Source organism: Myxine glutinosa, chromosome 2, assembly GCF_964187855.1.
Source record: "Myxine glutinosa chromosome 2, kmMyxGlut1.1, whole genome shotgun sequence".
Classification (NCBI taxonomy): Eukaryota; Metazoa; Chordata; class Myxini; order Myxiniformes; family Myxinidae; genus Myxine; species Myxine glutinosa.
Genome location: NC_136262.1, coordinates 252335352 through 252349267, shown reverse-complemented (window position 1 = coordinate 252349267; position 13916 = coordinate 252335352). Strand labels below are relative to the sequence as shown.

Sequence of the window (13916 nt, the reverse complement as noted above, 5' to 3'; positions counted from 1 at the left end):
GTTAAATATTCCAACATACTTGCTTCCAAACACCTTTCTCTCATTCTGCTTTTCATTCTCCCTTCTCCATTGCAGGATATGACAAATTTGTGCCACATCCACCATTGTGTTCATATAGCGCTGTCTTTCTCCGTGCCTGTAGTCATCATTTCCATCCTAATACTGATGTCTGTCTTCATATTTCTGCACTTGTAATCCCTGATTACAACCCTTTGTTGTACCGTGTGTAGGACTATGTTAATAACCTCAACCACGTTCTCTTCCTACCAGGTTCACCTACATCCGCTCCAGGCTTTACTACTCTTACCCCAGTTCGGTGTCTACCAACTACGTGTCACCACACTCAATTCTTTCCTCTTCTGTGCTTCCTTCATGCCCTACACTCTCCTTCCTTCCCTCCTTCACTCCCCACCCCCGCTTTGCTTTCTCCACTCCCCACGCACTGCTTTGCTTCCTTTAATTCCACCTCCATCCTGCTTTGCTGCTTCAACTCCCTGCCCTCGCTTTTCCCCCTTCACTCCGTGCCCTCAGCTTTGCTTCCTTTGCTCCGCACCACCTGCTTTGCTTCCTTCACTCCCTGGCCCCGCCTTTCCCCCTTCACTCCCCCCCCCCCCTATTTGCTTCTTTCACTCCCCGGCCCCATATTTGCTTCCTCCAATCCCTGCCCCCTGCTTTGCTTTCTTCACTCCTCCCACCCTGCTTTACTCCCTGCCTCCGCTTTGCTTCCTTCACTCCCTGGCCCCGCCTTTCCCCCTTCACTCCCCCCCCCCCCCCCTATTTGCTTCTTTCACTCCCCGGCCCCATCTTTGCTTCCTCCAATCCCTGCCCCCTGCTTTGCTTTCTTCACTCCTCCCACCCTGCTTTACTCCCTGCCTCCGCTTTGCTTCCTTCACTCCCTGGCCCCGCCTTTCCCCCTTCACTCCCCCCCCCCCCCCCCCTATTTGCTTCTTTCACTCCCTGGCCCCATCTTTGCTTCCTCCAATCCCTGCCCCCTGCTTTGCTTTCTTCACTCCTCCCACCCTGCTTTACTCCCTGCCTCCGCTTTGCTTCCTTTACTCCCTGGCCCCATATTTGATTCCTACATTCCCCGCCCCCAGCTTTGCTTCCTTTACTCTCCCTCCCCTTGAGCTGTGGCACCTCTACCTTATACCTTGCTCTTCTTGATCCCTTGGAAAGCAAGGCCCTCAAAATCAATAGGCTCTCCTAAAACGAATCTGAGTGTCTAGGCCTGTTACTTTCACATCGCAGACAGATTGGCGACCTTTCTGTATTCCACCGCCTCCTTTTTGGTTTTGCACCCTCTGCACACTATTGGGTCTGTCTTTCAGACGTTTCTGAAGGGTGCCTGTAATATCCTCTTCTTGTTAAACTACCATATTCCAGGCTCACTGCTCACCTCCACTCACCCACTGGCAGAGTTTGTGATTGGGCAAGGGGGGCAATGCCTTCACCTTAATTTTTTTCAGTGGTTTACAATTAAGATAAAAACATCCTGTTTTTAAACGTGAGTAACAAAGCAAAACGGAACCCAAGTGCATGGATTTCTTCCCCCCCAGCCACCACAGATAACGTGGTATTTGCATAGAGTGATGTGATTGGCTGCATCTTTTTTCAAATCAGATTAACAGCTTTGAAAGTTGTGATTTTTAACAAATGAAGGATTTTCAAGAATGAAGCTGTAGCGACCCATGGGTCCCCCAAGCGAGACCAGAAACAGAATCTCCTTGCTTCAGCCGGTGACGTAACCGGCGGGCAAACCACGGCGCCTGGGTGGCCGGTCACGTGACCACCAAAGCGTGCCGCGCGTGCGGTTATAATCCTTTGCACCTGTCGGTCACGTGACCACCAAAGCAGGCGAGGCGCGGCTTTCGGTTTCGGTTGTGCTTTCTGGTTGTGATATATATGCAGCCCGATAAACGGGCTTTTTAGAGTTCCCGAGTTGGTTTTTACAATAAAGATCTTCTCGGACGAGTTTGTGTCTTGCCCGTCACTTCGTCCGTCTCAAGCAAGAGCCCTGCTCTTCAAAGCCATTTAGGAACAAAGCTTTTCTGCTATGAGACGGATTAGAAACTGTTTGTGCTCAAGTAAAGTAAGATTTTCTTCACTGACTCTTCTTCACATAGAAGGCGATTTACAGTGCATTCAGAAAGTATTCAGACCCCTTCAATTTTTTCACATTTTGTTATGTTGCAGCCTTATGCTGAAATCGTTTAAATTCATTTTTTTCCTCATCAATCTACACTCAATACCCCATATTGACAAAGAGAAAGTAGGATTTTAGTAAGTTTTGCAAATTTATTAAAAAGAAAAAACTGAAATATCACATTGACATAAGTATTCATACCCTAAACTCAGTACTTAGTTGAAGCACCTTTGGCAGCGATTACAGCCTCGAGTCTTCTTGGTTATGACGCGACAAGCTTTGCACACCTAGATTTGTGGATTTTCTGCCATTCTTCTCTGCAGATCCTCTCAAGCTCTGTCAGGTTGGATGGGGACCGTCGGTGGACAGCCATTTTCAGGTCTCTCCAGAGATGTTTAAGTCAGGGCTCTGGCTGGGCCACTCACGGACCTTCACAGAGTTGTCCCTAAGCCACTCCTGTGTTGTCTTGGCTGTGTGCTTAGGTTCATTATCCTGTTGGAAGGTGAACCTTCCGCCCAGTCTGAGGTCCTGAGAGCTCCGTTTCAGGTTTCCATTAAGGATATCTCTGTACTTTGCTCCGTTCATTGTTCCCTCAACCCTGACCAGTCCCCCAGTCCCTGCTGCTGAAAAACATCCCCACAGCATGATGCTGCCACCACCATGATTCACCGTTCGGATGGTATTGGGCAGGTAATGAGCGGTGCCTGGTTTCCTCTAGACATGACTATTAGAATTGAGGCCAAACAGTTCAATCTTGGTTTCATCAGACCACAGAATCTTGTTTCTCAGTCTGAGAGTCCTTTAGGTGCTTTTTTGCAAACTCCAAGCAGGCTTTCATGTGTCTTTCACTAAGGAGAGCTTCCGTCTGGCCACTCTGCCATAAAGCCCAGATCGGTGGAGTGTTGCAGTGATGGTTGTCCTTCTGGAAGTTTCTCCCATCTCCACACAGGATCTCTGGAGCTCAGCCAGAGTGACCATCGGGTTCTTGGTCACCTCTCTTACCAAGGCCCTTCTCCCCTGATTGCTCAGTTTGGCCGGGCGGCCAGCTCTAGGAAGAGTCCTGGTTGTTCCAAACTTCTTGCATTTAAGAATTATGGAGGCCACTGTGCTCTTGGGAACCTTCAATGCAGTAGAATTTTTTTTGTAGGCTTCCCCAATCTGTGCCTCGACACAATCCTGTCTCTGAGCTCTGCAGGCAGTTCCTTCGACCTCATGGCTTGCTTTTTGCTCTGATATGCATCGTCAGCTGTGAGACTGAGACCTCATATGGACAGGTGTGTGCCTTTCCAAATCATGTCCAATCAATTGAATTTACCACAGGTGGACTCCAATCAAGGTGTAGAAACATCTCAAAGATGATCAAGAGAAATGGGAGGCACCTGAGCTAAATTTCAAGTGTCACAGCAAAGGGTCTGAATACTTATGTCAATGTGATATTTCAGTTTTTTTCTTTTTAATAAAATTGCAAAACTTTCTAAAATCCTGTTTTCTCTTTGTCATTATGGGGTATTGAGAGTAGATTGATGAGGGAAAAAATGAATTTAAACGATTTCAGCACAAGGCTGCAACATAACAAAATGTGAAAAAAGTGCAGGGGTCTGAATACTTTCTGAATGCACTGTAACTGTGATGCTGATTCCAGAGGACTTTGTGGATGTTTACGCTAACCGAAGGGAAAAACGATGCACCTATTTTAGTCATTAAGGTAAGAACAGTATTTATATTAAGACAATGTTTATGTATGTGTTTCACCAGGGAGACATGATTCATAAAGAACTCTATTTCTTTTTTTATTCAAGAATGTGTTGCTATGCTAATAGTAATATTGGTTGTAGCTGGTAAACATGTCAAATTAGAAAACATGTGAAAATGCAAAGCCCGTCCACACCCGTTTGTATTCAGACGTCGTCCTCTTCTTCTTCCGCCTGCTCAAGAAAAAAGAAAAAAAGAAATACAAAGTGAAAATTGATGATTTTATGCAGCCATGACCTTTCATCTTTATATCTAAAAATAATCAGTTTCTCGCTTTAGATTGGTGAACCAATTATGCGACCAAATATGCAAATTCCTACAATTTCAGGTCGATCAGATGAAAATTGACAATTTTATGTGATACTGACCTTTGACCTTTTGACCAAAATTATTAATTTGCCTTCTCCATATTCTCATAATAAAGCTTGGTTGAAAATTTGATGACAAAACCCAACGGGTAAAAAAAGTTACGGCCCGGACACACACACACACACACACACACACACACACACACACACACACACACACACACACACACACACACACACACACACACACATACGTACACGTGCGCACACGTACACGCGTGTACACGTATACGTGCACACTCATGCGCACGTAAAACTACACTAACAAACGGCAAAGTTGGAAGTTAGACCCATTATTCATATTAAGCCCCCCCCCCCCCGCCCCGCCAAATAGAGAAGTCAAACCAAGCCTATGCCTCCACTCATTTGTTCCTCTCTTCTCTCGCTTGTGGAACCAGCTACCCCAGTCTGGTCAGCCCCATTCTTCCCTCCATGGCTTCAAAACAGCTTTTCATCACTACCTCACATCACCACCCATCCATACTAATTATCTCTTCCACCTCAAATGCCCCCATTCCCATGCACTCTCCTGTCCCAGGTTATTGTGACCCCCGCCCCCCTCCCTTTCCCTCACCTTTCTTCATTTGTTTGTTGTCAGTTTGTGTTTGTTCCTTTTGAGTTTCATCCCCGCTAGACTGGTATTGGCTTAGCGGTTTGGGTGCCGGCTTGGGATCCTCGGATCCTGGGTTCGAATCCCGCTCGATCGCTGAATTAACACCAGGGGGGTTGACTCAGCCTGTCATCCTTCCGAGGTTGGCAAATTGAGTACCAGCTTGCTGGGATGAATGATCCCGGTGTGTACCCCGGCTTAGAATAGGTACACCGTATCCCTGCGCATCGTAAGAGGCGACTAAGGGTTGGCGTCACGAAGGGCATCCGGCCATAAAAAAACATTGCCTCAAACAGGGAACCATGATTGTCATGGGGCCCGCAAGGCTAACCCCCGCTCTAGCGGGGAAAATGGCCTTAAAACGATCATTCATTCATATTCCCCGCTTCCCCCTTTCTCTTCTTTCTGTATGTTTCATCTTATTTGCAGCTTCTTCATCCCCACATCCTTCTGCTCACCTCTTCATTGTCACTCTGCTGCTGGTAGCTTTTCTATTTTGTTCCCTTCCTTTCTGCTCTAGCTCTTCCACGAACCTTGATCACGGATACAAAAAAAACCAAAAAACATAGCTTTAATTGTCTTGACATTACAGCAACTGTTGTGCCATAATATTTTGACTCGTTTTGATGGGAAATTGTAGTTTTGGTTTCTCAAAAGTATTTTAATTATTGTAGGTCAGCACCGGTCATTTTGGTTTGGCCTTTGCAAACTGAAATGACAAGTTTATGCTTTTCTTTAATCACAGACTGTGAATGTTGCTTTCTCAGCTCGGACAAAACCATGCACACCGGAAGCGATAAGCTTCACCACCTCAAGCATGGTGTTGCATCAGAGTATGCTAGGTTTTTTTCTTTTTCTTATCTCATCAGCTCTCATTCGCTGATGGACATCAGAGATCCCTTTGTACCTTTCACAAAGTCCAACATTGTGTGCTGGTACTCTGGCCTGATTTTTAATTCCTCTCCTTATTCTTCTTCTGCAACCTCATTCTGATATGGTACAATTGTGTGTCTTGTTGCCAGCAGGGTAGGATGGCAGCACGTGGCAGCAATGAGGAATTAGACCGGCTGGGAAAGAAGGATTATGGACTACAGATTCGCTTCATTGATGACTTTAAGGGACCTGCTCGTACGAGGCGCCCACCACCTGCATTGGATTCCAGTCAACCAGGATACGGTGTGCAAATAAGCATTCAGGGAATCCAGGGGCAGCCATTTGTTGTGTTGAACAGCCAGGATTCTGGAACCCCATTGGTACCACCTAGCAACTCACTTATGGCTCCAGGAGATGAAAGAGATGGACCAGGAATGAATCACAATGGTGGCTTGAAGGTTGGTTCTGGATCATATTCTCATTGCCAGACCTCATCAAATGGATTGCAAGGCCCAAGGTCATGCAACAATGGTGCCATACAGCCTCGTGGAACTACTTCCCTTATGAATTACCAAAAAAATCCGTGGCTATTACAGCCTTATGACCCTCAGAAATCTCTTTTTTCTCCTTTGACTGAGACCGATGCACATGGTGCTGGTGTCGGTGGTTCCAAACAGAGTGAAAAGGATTGGCGCCCGATGCCTGCAGGTGGGCCCAAAAAAAGGCAGGATGTAAAACCAACGATCAATCAGGATGATGTAATGGGGGAAAGTCAGGGTTTGAATGTGGCCAAATTTCCGCAATCGACAAACAGTTTTCCTCGTAGATTTACACCAAAACCAAGCTCTAGCAATGTTACTCAAGTCCAGAACTCATCGCTTGGTTTCCCTGTTAAGCCTAATCCAAATTTTGTTGAGCAACCAATCAGGAGTAATGGTACCGGTAGTACAGATAAATTGCTCACCAATAAAACAGAAACTTTTCAGTCCCAAACAAGGCGCCCAGCTCGACCCCTCTCTGAAGATCTTCACAAGTATTCTTCAGATGATCTTGCAGCACTCAAGGCACAGAATGTGAACAGACATGAGAACCGGCGGTACGTGCCCTTCATTCCGGGAACCGGACGACACATTGATCGTGATCCACTTCCTAAGTTTGATCAGGTAATCAGTCAATTTGACGAGCAGGCTCCAAGTAGACGCAGCCGTGCGCATTCTCGGTTCACTCTGGAGGAACGCTTCCGGTCAAAGAGCCTAGAGAGCTTATCTGCCCAGCGTGCCGAACAGCAGGAGCAGCAGGAACAGCAGAGTCGGTTGCAAAGCTTGCACCAGCCATCCACCAGGTTTCCGGCATCGACTACTCCGTCCGTTGCTTTGGCAAACGCAGTTGATCGATCGGTCCTGGTCCCACGACATTTGTCTGGCAGGGATAACAGCATCTCGAGCAGCTCTAGTGGGTCTCCGTCATCACCACCCGTTGTTTCATCGACTTCACGCCTACATTCTTTGTCTCTCAAGAAGGACCATACTGCTTTGGAGAAACAGAGTTGTGCCATACAGGTATGTGATACAAAGCAGATTTGAAATGATTGGATGTTGATTTGCATTTTGTTTATTTGAGGGTGGTACAAATGTCTTAACATGTCCATCTGAGCAGTATAAGTTGTTTACGACTTTTAAAATGTCTTTATAAAGGTTATTTAAATGATAGAATGAAGAACTAATCTTCCTGATGAAGGCTAGTGTCAATCTGCATCAGCCGAGAGGTAGAAAAATGGATGAAATAAATAGAATGTTTATCAATGTCCTGTTTATTTGATACTTTCACCTGGAAAGGAGAGGGGGATCCATGGATGGAATGTGTTAATAATAGTATTGGACCAGTGTGCTCGAGTAGAGTACAATTACTCTCGTATTAGGGATCTGGCAGGGGTGAGTGATCGACTATATAAGAAAGCCGTTGGTCTGTTTGTCGCCATTTCTCTTAGAGATGGCTGAACAGATCTTCGTCAAACTTTCAGAAGTTCATCAGTGAGGCCCTGGGAGTGGTTCAGGCAAAAATAAAAAAAGTTTGAAAAAAAAAAAGTTCATTTTTGGGGATTTAAAAAAAAATCGCTTTATACTGCCTAAGCCTTTTTGATTAACTAGGGCATGCCCGTACGTGGGTGCCCGTTCCTTGCCAAAAAAAAAAAAAAACGCTACCCGTACGCTCTACCCCGCCCGTATGCCCGTACGCCCGTAAACAAAAAAAACAACGCTCTTCGCTTCCGCCCTTCGCTCTGACTGAATTGGGAGAAATAATGCGCATAAGAAATCGAGAAATTATTATTTTCTCCGGAAGAAATCGAATTACGAACCGTAATGGCGCACACGCTCGGCTCGGCTCGCTCTCACATCGGCCACGCCTACGCAACAACGCGTTCTGTGATTGGCTGCCGGAAGTGCAGTCTTCACTGTCCGGAAGGTCGCATATCGCAGTTACGATGAATCGCAAATTAGTTTTAATTAGTTTTAAAACATAGTTTAACGCCAACATAGTTTGCCAACGTGAAATAAATGAATACGCTCTCAAATGTGCCGTCCGAGGCAGAGTCTGTTCGGCACGTTCGGCACACGTGATAGCTCGCTGCTCTCTGATTGGTTGAATCGTTTTTTGGACATAGCTCGGTAACTACTTGTCCGATTAATATGAAACCTTGAAAAGGCACATCCTCGGGTCCCCAGCAATATACCTGGCAAGTTTCAAGTATATCGGACCCGTGGTTGTCGAGAAACAGCGGTCACAGACATACAGACATACAAACATACAAACATACAAACATACAAACATACACACAGAGATTACTGGAATTATAGATAGATGACAGTTATATACAAGTACACATTCGCATAAATAAATACAAAACACTCACCAGACATTTCAACACAAATAATAAAACAATTCGGGAAGCGGTCGAAGGTGGTGGTAGGCTTCTTCCTCCTGAACGTCATCATACTTAAATCAGAAACGTGATGAACGGCATATTCAGCAGCATATATTCAACAAAAAGGTAAAATGATGATTTGACATTTGTGATGGATTCTGATTTGGATGTAATTGCTTTTCCATTATATTTGCCCTCATTTCAAATATGTTAATGTTTCTTTTTCGCTTGAGCAACGCCAGGTACTCCAGCTATAAACGGTTTTATACTTTACTCGGGGTACAAATACAAATACAACTTTGTCTGGGGGGGTAACATAGCCTATGTGGCCGCGGCCTTATGCGGGGATGTGGGGGACCAGGAGAGGGGTGTACATTCTCGATGTAAATGTGTACCGTGTAGTGCCACCTGGTGATGGTGGCAGTGGGTATTACAATTTACTTTTTTACCTGGGCAACACCGAGGTTATGAAGCACTCTTTGCATGGGAAACTTTTTCCTCCTTCCCTTCCCCCTTCCCTCAAAACGGAGGGGCCTGTCAAAGCCACCCCTCCCCCCCAAAAGATGTATATGTAGTATATTTTTGCCATCCCTCTCCCCTAACCCTTCCCCACCCTCCCCCCTCACCCACCCCAGAAACGCCGGGTGCTCCTGCTAGAATGTAATATTTGCACTGAGGAGGCAGTGATTTAAAAAAAATGATAGAACAGAATAGGGGAAGGGTGTATGATGTAAAACCTCCTGTACAGGTGAGACCAGGTGGAAGACTTTGGCACAGAGGTACAAGGGAAAGCACTTGATGCTTCAAAAGGAATCATCATGAGTGGTCACCATTCCCTCTCTTGAAATGGCATCACAGCCAACTCTGCTCCTAAGAAGGCCTAATGCCTCAATTATAATTTGTTTCCAAATCTTGTGTTCTGAACCCTTCATTCTCTGTACCTTCCCCACCCATTCACACCCAACTGCTCCTGGACTTTGTGTCTTTTGCACCTGAGGAGGAGAAGGGAAAGTTTTGAGTGACCCTCAACGCCGATTCTGCAAATGGACTCGATGGCATCAGCCCGCATGTCCTAAAAACCTGCTCTGTTGCTCTTGCACACCCTCTTTCTGCTCTTTTCACTCTATCATTTGCCCTAGGTCATCTTCAATCTGCTTGGAAGTCAGCCAACATCTCCATTAATTTCCAATCATCAGCAAGGTTATGGAATCCATCATTGCAGTTGATACTAAATCCTTCCTTTTCTCCAACGGCCTCATCCCAGATCACCAAGTCAGATTCGGACCAGGTCACTCTACCTAGGGCATGCTGCGTCTACTCTCCAAACAATGGATGTAGGTTCTCAATATCAAGACATGAGATCAGGGCCATCTCTCTTGACATATCTCGAGTTTTTGACACAAACTTGCATTCTTTGCTCTCCAAACCTTTTAAATGACATCTAAGGCCAACTCCCCTCAAGGCTTACTGACTCCCTCTACTCTCGTAGCCAACGTGTGGCTCTCAGCAGAATCTTTTCATCTCCTTTCGTGTCGAGGCTGGAGTGCCCCAAGGCAGTGTTCTGGGTCCACTTCTATTCCCAATCTTCATGAATGATCTCCGAGTCTCTGGAAAATCCCCTTTTTCTATTTGGGCCATAGCCATAGCCTCGGAGTAAAGAAGAAGAGAGCTACGATGGTAGTAAGACGTTTGTTTAATTTTTAACTCCCTGGTGATGTCCTTGAGCCTGCCACATTTTTCTCATCCCCACTCCTCTGCCCATTCCCCCCAATGAAATAATGAAATAAAGTCGCCACCTGGACAGATTTATTTAAACTGGTGTCGGTGTAGTGCAGCCATGATACGCCGAAGGGTCTCCTCCTGCATCAAATTTCCTTATAGCTTCCTGGCAGGCACGTGCCAAGCTCGGAATCTGGGACCCCGGCCCAAAGGTTTGTTTTGTGGGAGATTACAATTATTCTGAAGGCCTTTGACTCCACAGCACCTTGGGTGACCTCCAAAAGGTGAGGGCAATACTCTATCAAACTGCGGATGAGGACCCTGTAGATTATTGGAAGTTCGGATTTGCCAAGGAAACATTTGGCACAACAGGAGGATGCCAAGTCGCCGGCTGGCTTTGTAGGCCCATTCTAAGTTTGCTACTTAACTATTTCCAGACTTTCTGAAGTTGATTTTTCTTTAAATTGATTCAATGTCATTTTGATATTTTGGTCTATAATTTGCCTTGATATAAAAAATGGAATGAAGTGATGTGTAAAACTAAATTTCGAATCTGAGATACAATTGTAGCAATTTGTTAGTTGCTTAAGGTAGTTGTAGAATAAGGTAACGTTTCTTTACTTGTACTTGAGGGGAGGGGATGGGGGAGAATTATATCATTACGCCCTTCCCCAGCAGGAAGAGGACATGCCCCAGATGTTGGACAAGGATGTTTGAAAGAAGAAAATAATATTTATCCATTGTTTCCTGCAGCTACTATAATAGACTTTATGATTGTGTATCATATATGGGGAGCTCGGATGGCATGGGTTGGAGCTGTGCATGAGGGGTGTGGGAGGGTTGGGTAAGAGACAGACGAGATGAAGGTCGAAATGTTGCATCTTAAGCTTGTGGTCATGCTGTTATCACTTTGAGCATTTTGACCGCTCAATATATATAATTTTTAAAAACTTGACACTTGGGAAGGCGACCTCAATAAATGCAGTACGTCTCAGCCGGCCATGCATAAGCTTGCTTCCAAGGATGTTGTCAAAGGCAGGCAGAAAGGTAACAAAGAACATGCTGTTATTGTTCTTTTTTTAAACATTTTTGTGTCTTGGCACTTGCATATCTGTTACCTTCAGATTAAAATCCCATCCATGTATAGGATTCACTTAACAAAATACCCCAATGTCCTTTTGATCTGTGGTGAGACACGGGTATTAAAACAAATGTATGTATATAAACAGTATATGTGTATGTTTGTGTGCATGTTTGCCTGCATATGTATGTATGTATATATTGTGTATGTATATATATATATATATTGTTGCGGACACGGGGGACGGCACTCCCGTTAGCAAGGGGGGGGGTTAATCCCCTTGTCCTGTTGAGCTGGCCGTCCGACCGTTCCTGGGGGTATCGCGCTCCTTCCGGTCGGAAGCAGGGCGATACTCCGCCCGAGCCACGGACAAGATGGTAATTGCCGAGCGGTTTAGCAATCCGAGGCTCGAGCCGTTAGCGGCAGACTAAACCCGATTATAGAGCGGTTGACCAAATCGTGCCACGTATATTCAAATGAAAGAAGGGACGAAAACGATAGAATGAGAAAGAAACCAAAGGTAAGAAGGAACACGGGTTTATTACTATCTATAAGAGGAAAACAAAAGGGCGAGAATATACAGAAGGAGAAGAAGCAGACACAGAGCAAACCTTAAAACAGTCTTAATTATTAAACCCCAGACAACAAAAAGGACAGACGACAGACTTACACGACAAGGGGAATTGCAGGCAGGAATGGCTGGAAGAAGGTTCGGAGGAAAAGCACAGCGAGGAGGTCCGCTTCAAATCCACGCTCCGGGCTGGAAAACGAGCAGCCGGCGGCGGCCCCACGTATACGGTTTCAGCGGCGAAAACCCGGCAGGCAGCACGGTTTATGTTGCCGCTGTCTTGGCGACCCGAACGCACCGACTCTTGCACCCCAACGATGCTCATGCTCAAAAAGCTGCTCGATGCTCCTCTCTCGGTTCTTCCTCCTCGGTCCTCCCCGTAAGCAGTCCCTCCTCTTCCTCTTATCCGGCGTCGCCGAATCAAGCCGCGGTTCCTCGGGCTACGCCCATATTGGAGCTCACCGCAGCCCTGGTTGGCTGGTTAGGGCTTACCGGCCACGCCCCTGGCGGGTTGATGACAGGGTGCCTCTTCCTCGGCGTTCCGCCCCCTTTTTCCTGTCCTTGGCCTCGTGCGTAATGGAGTTCTGGCTTGATGGTAAAAGAACCCTTACTGCCATTGAGGATAGAAAACCATTCGTACTGGTGTTGAAGAGCTTTGGGCTTAATCTTATTTCATTAATGCAACGTAGATTCAACTATTGGAAACACAGCCTTACCTGAAACACATATTACTGAAATAACTATAGAGTCTGATGGTGGCCTACGTGTGGCGATGTGGACCAACTAGGGGACGACCTTTGACCTTAACAAGAAATGGAGGTATTTACACAGAGAATTATTTACAAAGGGTATATTTACAACAATTTACTAAGTGCAGGGTTCTCAAAACCCCAACAATATATATGTGTATATATATATATATATGTATGTATGTATGTATGTATATATGTATGTATGTATATATGTATGTATGTATGTATATTTGTATGTATGTATGTATATATGTATGTATGTATGTATATATGTATGTATGTATATATATGTATGTATGTATATGTATGTATGTTTTCTTGACTTGGGTTTACTTTCTTAACTCAGTATATCAATCTGGTGAGTGTCTTTTACACTTTGGTGATTTATTTGTTAAAATAACCATATCACTGATTGTCTGTCGCAGCAAGAAGTCAACAACAGGATTATATCCCAGGTGGCGTGGCAAAATGTACGGACAGGTGCATTTGATGATTGGCTTCACAGTCGGGTATACAAGGGTTGTTGCGTTCTGTATTAGTGGAAAACAACTGCTGCACGTCTCCAAAAGTTATTGCCGCTTCCTCTGGAGATGGTCCGTCAACTCGACAATGCTGTTTGTCATGGAGTGGTGGCTTTACGAAATTACGGCATGAAACAGCGTGCTATTGCTCGGCAGTATGGCATCACTCAAGGTCAGATGTCAAAGATCCTGAAACGAAATGCTCAGAGGGGTGTCCCTACTCCAATACCGAGGCCAGGACGTCCCCGCAGAACCACAAGGAGGGATGATCGCCAGCTGCACCGGTTATTCCGCAATGGCCGTACCAAGTCAGCGAATCGGCTTAGGGCTGAGTGGCAGCAACTGACAAATGTGCCTGTATCCAGAAGGCCAGTGAACCAACGACGAGTTCAAGCAGGCTATCGTGCCAGGCATCCCCTGAGAAAGCCATGCCTGACCAGAAAACACCCCCAGCGCCGATTGCAGTGGGCCAGAGAGCACCGTCAATGGCAGCCAGGTGGGGTGACCGTTTGGGCTGCTTTTCATGCAGGGGGCAAAACTGACCTAGTTGTTCTGAATGGAAAGCTGAACCAGTTCAAGTACAGGGCCATTCTGGAAGAAACATTT

General features: G+C 45.7%; 1 protein-coding gene across 1 annotated transcript in view; it reads left to right on the top strand.

The window, feature by feature from the left end:
• Nucleotides 1–13916, top strand: part of LOC137420667 (cingulin-like protein 1) — a 139496-nt gene that overhangs the window by 38511 nt on the left and 87069 nt on the right. Inside the window, exon 2 of the mRNA XM_068105916.2 lies at nt 5896–7305. Within this exon, the coding sequence (XP_067962017.2) occupies nt 5905–7305 (1401 nt within the window). The 5' untranslated portion in view covers nt 5896–5904. The remainder of the gene's footprint in view (nt 1–5895; nt 7306–13916) is intronic.